Below are 14,439 nucleotides of genomic sequence, written 5' to 3'. Positions count from 1 at the left end.
ATACTAAGGCTATGTTCACATATGCATTCGAAGTCTTCATATGGAAGTTCTAGCGCTGAACGGAAACAGAACGGACCCCAATATAGTCAATGAAGTCTGTTTAGCGCAGATCAGTTCCGTCATAAAACGGATTGTTTCAGCCAGGGGATTCCGCATTCCTGCTCCCATAACAGGAGCAGAAAAAAGGAATCCAACGCAAATGGGAAGATAGCCTTAGAGATTATGATGAAAGAACAGACTGACCGCCTCAGCTTCTCCGTCACTTTCTCCAGTTCTTCTTGAGCCCTCCTCAGCTCGGTTTCCAGGTACTGCCTGGTGGAATCAAACTCGTTCTCCAACATCTCCAGCTTGTGTGTTGTGTACGACAGGCGTTTCTGCAGCTCTTCCTTCTGGTCTTGCAAGCTGCTGAAGAGAAGAAATATTCCACTAAGTGTAATTAGCAGCGATCCAAACATGCAATGCAAGGAGAAGGCTGCCTGCTGCCGCGCCTCCACAAGCTAATCTCAGACCGTACCTTCCTGCGCATGCAAATTATCATTAAGTATTAATGTTACTCAGCTCTAAGTGGCAGATTCCTTCATCATATCTTGTACAGTAGAAGGGAACAACAATACACTTTCACTAGTAATGTATGTGCCTCAAAAGGAATGCCATGCATATGAATTTAGGTTTATCTATTAGATGATAGAAATAACGTGTTTGTTCTATTTTTGCACAATGTGCAGATTTATTTCCTTTCTAAAAACTTCTGAAGGCGGCCACACTGGAGGCGGACACTTTCTTCCTATATTGCCTTTATTGCAGGATGGCTTGTAAGCCTTATAGTAGATGTAATCAATGGGAGTCAATGCTCAGCAAAAGAATAAAGACAGAGGCTAACTTCACACGGGCGAGGGCCTTATCGGGCCGTGAATCACCATCCATGTTAACCCTTTGCAATCCAATTTTGGATTCAGGGTTTCCTAGGGGGTTTTCTCTTTCTGCCATTATACAATGGCGCCATCTGCTGGCTAGAGCCAGTACTGTGGTATGGGACATGCTGGACAGGCCCCTGACAACAGAGCGGCCAGTAATATACAGTAAGAATACCCTGCCGGACGTCTTCTGACAGCAGAGCTGTACAGCCTTCAATCAGAATGCCTAAAGATGTCAGACAGTGGATTGGAAAGGGTTAAATTCTCGAGACTGCAAAGTGTTTTAATGTGAAAACAGCCTTGCATAACATCGGAGATACAGGCAATCTGCACTGCAGCTTTCGGCTGCGGTGAATTTTCGCGAAGTTTTTCCTATTGTTTTCAAAGGGAGATTTCCCATCGTATCACATGCACTTTGCATATAGTGTGATGCTGCCGCCGTTCATATTGAATACAATATGCACTTCGTTGCGAGAGCAAGCAGCAGGATAGAACATGCCACGATTTGTTTCCCGTATAGCATCCATCGCAGTACCATGCAGGAAAAAAATCACTTATGTGTATGACCCTATTCATAAGAATGGGGTTCATATTTGTGCGTCTCACAATGCACAAATCTCGTGCGATTTTGAGCGGCAGTGTGAAACCAGCCTAAGGATGCCAATACCTGTTCAAATGCTCATAAATACATTTACTTACAATAACAGCCAGCTTTAAACAACATGTCATTTCCTGATGATACCTTTTTAAAGTACATTTAGACCTTTTAGCACTAAGTTTTTATTTTAGAAAATTCTATGTGGATCAGTTTTTTAATATATACTTTTAGGGGTCGGCAATTCATTTATCTAAAGGTAGGATGGTATAGTTTCTCCTCATGGAGAGCACCTAGTAGGTGGGAGGAGACTTATAAGGACATCCATGCTCCTCTGGGGAATTTAATATGCAAATGGAAGATAGAAGAATAACTTTAAAGTGCCACCTATAAGAAGGCAGCATTCCTGCAAGTCAATTTCTGACCTGTTAACAGGCATCGTAACAATGACTGGGAATATAAGCCGGAGTCTCCTGCAGAAGGAAAAGATAGCCATTAGAGATGAGCGAACCTACTCGTTTCGAGTAATTACTCGATCGAGCACCGTGATTTTTCAGTACTTCCGCACTCGGGTGAAAAGATTCGGGAGGCGCCGGGGGGCGGGGGGAGGCGTGGCGGAGCGGAGGGTAGCAGCGGGGAACAGGGGAGAGCCCTCTCTCTCTCCCTCTCCCCCCCACTCCCCGCTGCAACCCCCCACTCACCCACGGTGCCCCCCCGAATCTTTTCGCCCGAGTACGGAAGTACTCGAAAATCGCGGCGCTCGGGCGAAAAAGGGGTGTGGCCGAGTAGGTTTGCTCATCTCTAATAGCCATGTACAGACAGCTGTTTGGGGGTTTTTGCCCCTCATTAGTGTTCCTTCTCCATTTGCATATTACATTTCCCAGAGCAGCATGCATGCTATCTTCATCTGTATAGCATTGTTCCATTTTCCATTTGCATATTTTTTTTTCCAATATACAGCCCCCAAATCCCCTGTATACACAGATTTAATAGCTGGCTTCAATCGCCATATTGTATTGCACTCCCTCCTCTTGATAACCAATAGGCGGCAGTAGAAGGGGGCAGGGTTGCCAACTTGCATTTTTTGTTTAGATGGACAATTTATCCAAAAAATCATGGACAACCAACATTTTTTACGTACACATTGGAAAACCAAGATGAATAATAAAGATTAGAAGTAATACACTAATAATAGAAGGAGTTGGAATTGAATGAAACTCTATATGTGTCATTGTAACATGGATATAAAGGATTACAATATCAGAGCAAAAGGACAATTGATTGCAGAAAATTGAACCGCTAAAGGGAGGCTTGAGTACCCAGTTGGGCTGCCGCTAGCTTGGATGCAAGATGTGATATGGGTGGGCATGGAGGCACTGGTACCCTGTTGGGCCGCCTCTAGCTTGGATGCAAGATGTGATATGGGTGGGCATGGAGGCTCTAGTACCCTGTTGGGCCACCTCTAGCTTGGATGCAAGATGTGAGACGGGCGGGCATGGAGGCTCTAGTACCCAGTTGTGCCACCTCTAGCTTGGATGCAAGATGTGAGACGGGCGGGCATGGAGGCTCTATTACCCAGTTGTGCCACCTCTAGCTTGGATGCAAGATGTGATATGGGTGAGCATGGAGGCTCTAGTACCCTGTTGTACCACCTCTAGCTTGGATGCAAGATGTGATATGGGTGAGCATGGAGGCTCTAGTACCCTGTTGTACCGCCTCTAGCTTGGATACAAGATGTGAGCCGGGCGGGCATGGAAGCTCTATTACCCTGTTGAGCTGCTTCTAGCTTGGATGCAAGATGTGATATGGGTGGGCATGGAGGCTCTAGTACCCTGTTGTACCGTCTCTAGCTTGGATGCAAGATGTGAGCCGGGTGGGCATGGAGGCTTTATTACCCAGTTGTACCGCCTCTAACTTGGATGCAAGATGTGATATGGGTGGGCATGGAGGCTCTAGTACCCTGTTGTACCACCTCTAGCTTGGATGCAAGATGTGATATGGGTGGGAATGGAGGCTCTAGTACCCTGTTGGGCCGCCTCTAGCTTGGATGCAAGATGTGATATGGGTGGGCATGGAGGCTCTAGTACCCTGTTGGGCTGCCTCTAGCTTGGATGAAAGATGTGAGACGGGCGGGCATGGAGGCTCTATTACCCAGTTGTGCCACCTCTAGCTTGGATGCAAGATGTGAGACGGGCCGGCATGGAGGCTTTATTACCCAGTTTTGCCACCTCTAGCTTGGATGCAAGATGTGATATGGGTGGGCATGGAGGCTCTAGTATCCTGTTGTACCGCCTCTAGCTTGGATACAAGATGTGAGCCAGATGGGCATGGAAGCTCTATTACCCAGTTGGGTAGTTTCTAGCTTGGATGCAAGATGTTATATGGGTGGGCATGGAGGCTCTTATACCCTGTTGTACTGCCTCTAGCTTGGAAGCAAGATGTGAGCCGGGTGGGCATGGAGGCTCTATTACCCAGTTCGGCCGCTTCTAGCTTGAATGCAAGATGTGATACGGGCGGGCATGGAGGCATACAGGTACTGTATGATATCCTACAGAATATCGGCCCACATTTGCTGTAACTGAGCCTCTAGATCGTGCACACCTCTAGGCTGTTGAAATTGGCATCCAAGATGGTCCTAAATGTGCTTTCGGCAATAAATCTGACAACTGGCCAGTCAATATCTGTGTAACAATGTTGTGGAGACATTCCTGTGACCCCCTTGTGTGTGCGGCTGAGCATTATATTGCTGGAAAATGCCTCTCAGAAGCCCTGCCATGAGAGGAACACATGTGGCTGCAGGATGTCCTGGACATATCGCTGAGCTGTCATTGTCCCTCATACCACTACTAGGGGTGACCAACTGTCATATGTGTTGCCCCCCCAGACCATCACACCAGCAGTGGGGGCAGTGGGCCGCTTCACAGCAAAGGAAGGATTGAGGCTCCCACCTCTAGGTCTCCACACACGAACACAGCTGACATCAGTGTCCAAAAAAGCCTGGACTTGTTGCTGAAGACAACCCAGTTCCACTCCGTACCAGTCCAGTTTTGTTGCTTGCGATACCACTTTAAACAGAGGCAATGATGGGGATCAAAGACAGTGCTTGTAATGGGCACCATGAGAGCAAATGTCCTTCAGCAAGCACATAGAAATGCTTCAAACAGACACAGGGGATGTAATGATGGGGCTAGCTGTCTCTGGATGGCGGACAATGAAATAGTTGGAGATGCTTGTGTTTGTCAGATTATTAAATGATCCTCTCTACTGGTGGTCTGTCAAGGTTGTCTTAAGGCCCATCACCTTGTATACTTGCCCTCACGCATCCACCGGTCCCAACACATCCTAACAGTCTGGTCAGAATGGCCCCGGTAGGGGGCAATTTGTTGATACAACCATCCAGCTTCTCACATTCCAATAATACACCCTCTCTCAAACTCTATTAACTGGTCGAAATCTCTTCAATTGCGTTGTAAATACATGTCTACTGGTCAACAAGCTCTACATATGTCAAAAAAGAGATCCACTACACACAAGGAGCCTCTGGGAGACTTTTTGTAGGCCAAGGGTGGAACCACTTTTAGGGCTACAGATGGCAAGACTGTTTATCTAATCACACCACAACTCTAATCATTAGTATATCTGCCTGAGATGTAACTGCATGCCGACTTTTGCAGCAAAACTCCTTCTGGGGGCTGGATTTTTTTTTTGACAAAGAGTGTATATGTCTATAGGTCAGATACTGATGTGAACTCATTACCAGCATTTACTGTGAGCTGTAAAATGACGATAATTACAGTCATAATTACCACCTCAAGTACCACCAGCCTGAAAAAAATCATAGACGCATTTAATATTTTTTGAGTTTTGATGTATGATCGCCCCTGTTCATATATTTTTAAATTCTGCTTCCACTATTAAACCCTATTGATCTGCTGTAGTCGTAGGCACTGCCGTGGAGAGCGGAACTGCATAATCTTATACCTTCTGCATGGTCACGGTATTTAGTTATTAACTTTCTTAAAGGTGAGTAGACCTTCCTCTGAACCGTGACTACCACACATTCTCAAAATAGAAACTCCTTTCAAAGTTACAGTATCCTGAGTCTGGAGAGACACCATTAAAATCCGCAGTAAAGCCTCTAAATCAGTTTACTGTAAGCCCAATTGACAAGCTGTCATCTGATTTTCTTTAGAGAGTGTTCTAGCTCAGATCTTTTGTAGATCTTAAAATAAAATGCTAATAAGAACAATTATGGTACTGTAAAAACGTATTTGCTCCCTTACATTGTAAACACTGCACATGCCTAAAGCAAAGCAGATTTGTAAAGAAGAGTTGGCTAAAATCCCTCAGTAGCGTTCACAAGTTCCTTAAAGGACCACTCCGGTGAATTATTTTTTATTCATCATGTAACTAGTTTTCCAGTATATATAAGTTGGCTAGTATTACCTTTTTTAGTTATTCCTTTCTTTCGGAAACTCCTGGAGTCCATTTCCTCAGGTGTGGTCATGTGATCTCAATTCTGACTAGCTGAGATTTACTTGGGTTTATGTATTCTCAAATTAGTCATTTTGCAGTCAGCATAACTCCTGTGTGATGATACTACATGGACCCTACCACAGAGGTGCTTTAGAGGAGACTCAGACACTCCTATCACAGTTACTGATGATGATCACACAGCCCAGCCTCCTGGCTGTACACTTATAGTTTGTACCTTATTAAGGCGAATACAGAAAGTAATGGCAGTGTCCCACCAGCAGACAGAGATGGTTCAGGCTCTAGCTGCTCATGTGATGTTGTGCTGATGCATCATGGGATCAATAGCACAGAATAGTAAATGACAATGTAGGGAGAACTGCATTAAGAGTTCTCCCTACAACATCAAGACAGGAGGCTACATTGCATTGAAGTGACAATGGTACAGTGGACTGAGTTGGTATTGCAGACTACTCACTTTAGTAGGACTCAGCCTGCAGTACCAATCTGAACCATTGTGTAATGTATGGAGCTGTCTGCTTCCTGCAGCAAAACAGATAGAAGTGGGATGAACCCTTGTTTATCTGAAGCAGTTTCCTTTCAACCATACTTTTCTCACAGATGATTTAGTTGCTTTTAGTTTATAATTCAGTTTTTACTGTAATGGGAACCATGTCTCCATGTACTGACTTTCTGCTGAGCTTGTGCTTATAGACAGCAGCCAAGGGAAATAAGCAGACCTTCAGTGTAAGGGCGTCCACCCACTGGCGATTTTTTTTCCCTGCGAAATTCGCAGCATTTTTTTCTCTGCAGGGGTCTATGGGACTTGTAATGTTAAAATCGCGATCGCGCAAAATCGCAATTTCGCGGTAAATTGCGATTTTGCGCGATCGCGATTTTAACATTACAAGTCCCATAGACCCCTGCAGAGAAAAAAATGCTGCGAATTTCGCCGGGAAAAAAATCGCCAGTGGGTGGGCGCCCTAAAGCATGAGGACAAGCGGAGCAGCAGTTTGAGTTAGCAGTGGGATGTCAGACTACGGCCACACTCACACATGAGCTTTTTACTGCGATTACGTGGCGTTTTGAACACCGCACTAATCGCGGTATAACAGTCTGATTGATTTCAATGGGGCCTCGCAGACATGAACTCGATCGCAGCGCCGGACAGCGCTTTCCAGCGCTGCGATGTTTGTGCGCTGTCTGTTCTAATTTTCTGTGTTTAGCGCACCTCATCTTAATGGAGAAGAGCTGAAAGATGTCAATGCTTTGTAAGCATTACTCATAGGGTAGGGGCTTAAAGGAGTATTCTGGAACCTAAATATTTATAGTGTATTCTTTGAAGTCATCTAGACTTGATCAATGGTATTCGGAACTCCAACACTCCATCCAAGCAGCAGGATTAAAAGAGTTTTTACCATCTGATAAAGTAATGGCATATCACTAAGATGTAGCATCACTTTATGGTTTGTAGGGGGCTCCATACTCTGGGACCTCCACTGATTCAGAGAATGAAGGATTTAGTTCTGTGTCCCTTTCACCATTTTTCCTTAAACAATCGGGAGGGTTACTGTCTCTCCTTGAGGAGAGCACCTAGAAGGTGAGTGAGAAGACTTATAAGGCCACGCATGCTCCTCTGTGAGATATATACAAATAATGAAGATGGAACAGTAGCTCTGCAGCGCCACCTATTGGGTAGCAGCATTCCTGAAAATCAATGTCTGACTCTCTATACAGGTCTTAACAAAGATTGGAAATTAAAAACCAAGCCAGAATCCATATACAGACAGCTGCTTTGGGGTGTTTGCCCCTCATCAGTGTGCAGTAGGTTTCTGGCTTAGCTAGTGAGAGGCCTGGGACGGGGGTCGGAATTGCAGATTGTGCAACCATTTTAAAGTCACTGTGTGAAAAGTTAAAGTGACTAGAGATGAGCGAACATGCTCGTTTAGGGCAATTACTCGAACGAGCCTCGCTCTTTTCGAGTAACTGCCTACTCGGGCAAAAAGATTTGGGGGTGGAGTGGGGAATAGCAGGGGTGAGCTCTCTTTCTCACCCCCGCAACACCCCGCTCACCCCCGACACCCCCCCGAATCATTTCGCCCGATTAGGCAGTTGCTCGAAAAAAGCGATACTTGCTCGAGTAATTGCTCTAAACGAGCACGTTCGCTCATCTCTAAAAGTGACCCTTTCGTCCTGGACAAACAAAGATTGCCACACCGCTTCTCTGACTATCTCATGCACACTATGGTATGCGTAAGGGCTAATGTCCATGGGGGTGTTTTTTCACATCGTATTACGCTTGCGCAAGAGAAATAAATAGCAGCATGCACTATTTCTCTGCATATGATACCAAGCTCTTCTATGGGCTCTGTATGAAACGCTGTCCCTACGCAGGCAATTTGAAAAAATATATCATACTGTGCATGTCCATGATGTCAGATATCACCATACATGCGCAGTGCATACCCAGCCCATATGCAGTATCTGCCAGCAGAGCATATGGGTTGTGTATGTGTAAGACCCATACCCACATCCCCCTGTATGTAGTGATATGGACCTTTCTGGTATATCCTGGATATCTTCTGTATACAATTATGTATGTACAGTTGGTATAACTTACACAAGCTACAGATATATGATTACATGCGGTATATACATCGTTAAACTGTATGATCGCCGCTCCCCTCCTCTGCTATCCGACACTGCCAGCTGGACCAATCACGCTGCCAGCAGCGTACTGATAGGCTGCAGTTGTGACCAATTACAACTGGAGTGTCTCAGTGGACGGGAGGACCGTGCGCCAGGGGGAGTCTGCAGCATAGGATTGGCTATCTTCTCCCCAGGTAATGGCCTTTCCCTTCCTGAGTGCCACCCACAGCCGGCCAGTACGCTGGTGTCCCTAGGTACAGAGTATCTGACCTCCATACTTTCTGGTTATGAGCACAAGTGGTGAGATGGTTGTTTTTCTTCTTTGTGTAATAAATCTGCCCCATTAATCCAGAACTGGATTCTTCACCGGAGAGGTCACTGATAGGGTGATGGATTTCTTAAAAAAGGAGTCTTTCTTTAAGATTGGAATGAATCTGACTTTTGTGTCCCGCTGCTATGCATCATGGTCCCAACTTTTGCTGGATTCATGTATAGATGTTAGTTGAATGGATGAGGCCTTTAAATGGCATCACCACACACACAGTCACACACTGAAGGTCTTCAGCGTGCCCTCCACGTAATGAGATGATCTGATGTGATACTCTGAGCTTCAGTTCTCACATTCAGGTTAGTAATTCTCTTTCCCCGAAGAATTAGCTATAAAACGGCCCTCATACATCACCGAGGATGGACGACAACTCAGGATGTCAGACTGTGAAATGCTGAGTTTAGATTATATTGTAACCTATTTATCAAAGTCAGAAAAGGTAATGAATTGTGTTCCTGTGTGGCGAGCCGCTGTGTTTTTGTATAAAAGTTGCAAAGCTTCAGTAAACCATTACGGAAGCATGTAGATAGAAAATTCCTGGCTCCTTAGGCCTCTTTCAACATTATGACCAAACCCACAGCTACAGTATTTACTTACTATTGTCATACAGTTCTCACCCAATAAGACAAAAAAAATTTGTGCTCACCCTCTCTTGTTTTCACCCGATCCTTATACTCCATGTATTCAATTTGTTGGCAAGTTGTGCAGTCCACCACGAAATTCATATGAAAAGTTCAGCAAAAAAAGGTTTGCCATCAGAGGTATGGAAAACTTTTGACCAGCGTTCCTGGTTTTATTGAACGCTGAGACACTATTAATAAAGGTGAAAGTTTTCCATACCTCTGAAGGCGAACCTCTTTTTTGCGGAACTTTTCATAGTTCCATATTGTGCCAGTATACGGTATTACAATTCTAACATAACAGTGCCATATAGTATGTACATATAGGGGCGTAACTAAAGGCTCAGGCGCTCTGGTGCAAAAGTTCAGCTGCCCCCCCCCTTCATCTGTACCTGTACCCGTACCCATACCTAAACCGTGCTGCTGCTAATACCCTGGTACTGGGTTTGCTCTTAAGCACAATATTACTCATGTCTTAAGCTCTTCTCACCCACATGAAAACCCACAATTTACATTAGCCTGTATAGTAATCATCCACAATGATGAAGGAAGACCACCAAAGCCAAGCATCAACTCTATTCTGTACCTGTGAAGCAGGCACCCATCCCCAGCGAACTGACCATACACACACGCTTCCTGGGCCTAAAGGAAAATGCGGCCCTGGCCCCACTGCTAGTGTAGGCTATGAATCAGTGGCTCCAAAACCCTCCACCCCTTCATTCTATATAGTGCCCCAAAATGAATGTCTTTCTCCATAGAGATGTTCTCCGGATCTGGATTTCAGTATAAAACATGTGTACTCATACATAATGCATTGTTTATCACCTAAAATCCTAGGGCGTTCTCTATATATCTGCCATGTTACTAGGGAGATCACGAGGTAAACTCTATCAATCATTAATCTCCCTGAACCCCTATAATGAGACCACTATATTACCCATAAGGTTAGAGGAGATGTACCATAAGGTGAACTCCTTTTCTAAATGCAGAGTTGCCGCTGATCAGTTAAACACCATGGATCTTACAATTATAAAGAATTAAAATCCTATGAATGCCACAGATAAAAATGCTACCATTTGGGACGCCATCTGTTATCCAGACAGGAGACGCATTGCAATCATCTGGAGGACTGAGCACAATCATGTAATACTTGGTAACGGTTGGGCTGAGTTCTCCAGAGTGACATTACTGTAGTTCTCATCTAATACAGGGAAATGACCCCATCCACAACTTCCATATGCTTTATGGATGGGGCTATCACTTTTTTAAATTGATTTTTTGAGCTGTGTGCAATGAAAACATCTTACAATAGAATTAAAAGCGGATAAGTACTATATGAATATTACCATGCCAGTTCTTCTGGTATTCAGCTATCTCATTATGCTAGTAGTTTTTGAAAAACTGGGTACCACTGACATAAAAGATGCATTACGATGCACCCCCCTTCCGGGGGAGACAGCTATGATACCTACTTTGCCCACCTCGTTCCTTGCTCTGCTTTCAGTCTCCCAATCTAATGTCAACTATAAGTAAAAGCCACCTATGTCCTGTAATAAATCCATTTGCCATGCACAATAACCATTTCAGGGGGTTACACAAAACAAGACGGCTCATGTAGAGACATGGAGATGCAATGTTTTCTGGGAAGTCAATAAACCTCATTTATTTCCCGTAGATGAAACACCTTTCATGGATAATCAGCAATGTAACACTCATTTCAGGCTTGTCTCAATAGGCACGGAATCCAAACAGGCAGCCATTAGTATAAGAGACCGCTACAAATTACGGACATGCTGAAATGCAGAATTTATACGTCCCTGAAAGTGGAGTCATTTATCATGCAGAAGCCGCAGGATCTGTGTAAAGCAAAACTATGAACCTCCATTGACTCTTAGCAATTGCCCTGCAAGAAGGGGTTTTAAATCAAATGCTGGTGTAGCAGAGAATGTAGGTTCATTTATCAGCATATCCGAACCATGTTACCTATTCAGGACTAAGTATAAGGCAATGAAGTGTAAAAGAGGCGTATAATATGAGAGAAACATGGCGGCTGTTTTCTAGAAATAGCATCACCCTTACACCATTCACAACACAACAACTGGGCGTTACTATTATCCTTGTCAACAGGGTGTTTCCCTACTGACACTGCCCAATCAGTGCAGACTATGTAGGGACATTCCATATTAACAAGGGGAATAGTGACACCAAGTTGTATATTTACATACATTTCCATAAAGAATAACAGAGTAACAGCACAATGTAGAGTTCCAGAATGATATGATCGGGAGTTTAAATTTTTACTTTGGATAGTACTATACTTTGTTATGGATGTGTTAGAGGTTATATCAGGATCACAAGTTATCCCCTATCCACAGGATAGGGGATAACTTACTGATCGGTGGGAGTCTCAGCAGAGAAACCCACTGATGCCAAGATCGAGGGTTCCATGTCCTCCTCACTGCGGGTTTACTGCACGCCCTGAAGTGAGGAGGATACTGAATGAATTGTTGGTCACAGAAGCGGGCTGATGCTCCATTCACTTTCAATGGGACTGCGGAAATAGCCAAGTGGCAATCGCTTGGGTATTTCCATCAGCCCCATTTAAATGAATTGAGCACCGACCAATCCTTGGCATACTTGGCCAGCACTCCATTCATTCTCATGTTAGACAGGGAAGTGGGACCCTCATTTTCAAGATGGGTGAGTATCTCAGCAGTGAGATCCCAACAATTAACCAGTTATCCCCTATTGTATGGTCCTGGTATAATCCTTTTCAACCAGCCTAAAGCTGTCAGGCATACTGAGATGATTTGTCCTTAGCACATGATAGGAAATCATCGATTTCCCCTTGCAAACGCTAATTTCTTCCGAATGCAGCACGCTTGTTAGATACTCTCTTCTCTTGAAATCCACCCTTCAAAAAAAAAAAAAAAAACTCCATGCAGCATACATGCATTGGACATCCAAGCCTCAGACAACCCCATCCTTTTTCCAATACCTCATTCTCCATTCCTGGGTGCCGTCCTGACTGGCCAGAACAAAAGAACAGAGACTTGGAGCATCCTGAGCCTTGTTCGTCTCTGGCACGGGTTGCTCTCTAATGGGACTATTGCCCCTCTAAGAGGATTCTGGTCATTCCCTCCTATCGTTCTGGGACAGATCCCACAAAAATCCTGTCTTGGGATCATCTAGATTCTTCTCGGTACCCTTCTGTCCTTCAGATACCAGACCTACGTAATTCGTTCTCATTTCTAGTCCATTTGAAGCAAACTGCAGCAATGTCCTGCCTAGCCAAACAGGCATATACAAAAAAAGAGCCCATCACCACAGTCATATCAGTGGCACCCAGCATACTGTGGTGAACTAAGTCCCACATTACAGCAATCCTAACGTTCTACATCCAATAGCGGACAGCCGGAGGGCCAGCATCAACTGTTGAAAACAAAGCAGTTCAGAGCATGGGTCCTACTATTTTAGAGAAGTTCAAGATGTAATTTCTTTTTCAGCGTTGGTTCAACCATGAGCGTGGTTTGACATTTTTGCCAGTAGCAAACTGGAGAACACACAGTACTATCCTCTTTTGTCTTTCTCGCCTGTTCTTCAGCCCCTTTGAGGATTGAGTCTGTTTCTCCACTAAGCTCCTACAGAAATCAGTTGTCCCGGCAAGCCTAGCTTTGACTGTACCTACCGCTAGCTAGTGTGCCCATATCTGTTTTCAGCAGGGTGTACCTGTTAAAGGACAAGGGCATCATCCTCCCTAATTGGTATTACCCTACAAAATTTTCAGTTGCTTTCTTGACAAATCAGCCTAGTGATTGGAATGCTTTCCAGTCTTCACTATCTTTAAGTCCTACAAAAACCATTACTTGGCAGCTACCAAGGGACCTGTTGCTCACTTGCGCCCTCTGGGAACAACAGGTTGTCCACACCACCTTTTATTTTATCCACCCCCTTGGGTACTGCTCTAGAACGTCCAAAGGTCTTGTTGAGTCCCCCAATGGCGCAGACAAGAAAGCAGGATATTTGTTACCTACCATAAAATCTTTCTCTCATCACGTTCATTGGGGGGGACAGCACCCACCCAGTTGTTTATTCTTTGCTAGGACTGGTGGTGTGTTCTCAAAAAGGGATCCTCAATCTGGCCTGTTTTTTACCTAGAATAATTAGTTTTTCTAGTTATGGTCTGTATTAATCGACTTCCTGTGTTGACTGGTTTTGTCCTACTGCTTGTGTACAAACTGATTTAACTTGGGAGAGGTATGGCTAGTAGGAGGGACTATTTTCTTAGTGTCCGCATCCTAGTGGCAGGAGCTATATGCTTGCACACTCGACAGTCGCCCCATGTAAAGGTACCTTAAGACAACTTTCTCACTGCCTGGGGGCAACTTGCTACATTGGAGACCTTCTTAAAGTGCTCATTCTGCAATGGGGACCAAGCAAATTTAAAGGTTTGTCCAGGCTGTTAGCTATTTTTAACCACCCCACCTCCCAAAAGGTATCCTATACAGGAATTTACATAGTACAATTTCTCACCATTCTTCTGTTTCTCTTCTTAAAGGAACCAAATGTTTTTATATTTGTAGTTCAAATATTTGAAAAGGTATCCATAAGGACAAAAGACCTTTGGTTGTGATTTTTTGGACTGGATAAAGCATACCTGCAAAGAGTGCTGTTTTTTGTGGGATCAACAGGCTTAAGAAGAGGAGTGATTTATGCATATTTGAACAAAAAGAAGCATTTTCAGGCTGCCTTTGGGGTGTTCCTGAGTATGGGATGGAGCTTAAAATGTCCTGCAATTTGTGATTCAAATATTGGGAGGTATGGATCAAAATCAGTAGTGTGTGTCAAAGAAACAATTGA

At 44.4% G+C, this 14,439-nt stretch overlaps 1 protein-coding gene across 1 annotated transcript in view; it reads right to left on the bottom strand.

Annotated features, from left to right (window-relative positions):
- The window catches only part of BEGAIN (brain enriched guanylate kinase associated), a 181,624-nt gene that overhangs the window by 66,243 nt on the left and 100,942 nt on the right, over window positions 1-14,439 (bottom strand). Inside the window, exon 3 of the mRNA XM_066572405.1 lies at window positions 244-402. Coding sequence (XP_066428502.1) covers window positions 244-402 — 159 coding nt within the window. The remainder of the gene's footprint in view (window positions 1-243; window positions 403-14,439) is intronic.

Source organism: Eleutherodactylus coqui, chromosome 6, assembly GCF_035609145.1.
Source record: "Eleutherodactylus coqui strain aEleCoq1 chromosome 6, aEleCoq1.hap1, whole genome shotgun sequence".
NCBI classification, from domain to species: domain Eukaryota; kingdom Metazoa; phylum Chordata; class Amphibia; order Anura; family Eleutherodactylidae; genus Eleutherodactylus; species Eleutherodactylus coqui.
This window is presented reverse-complemented; position numbering and strand designations above follow the sequence as displayed.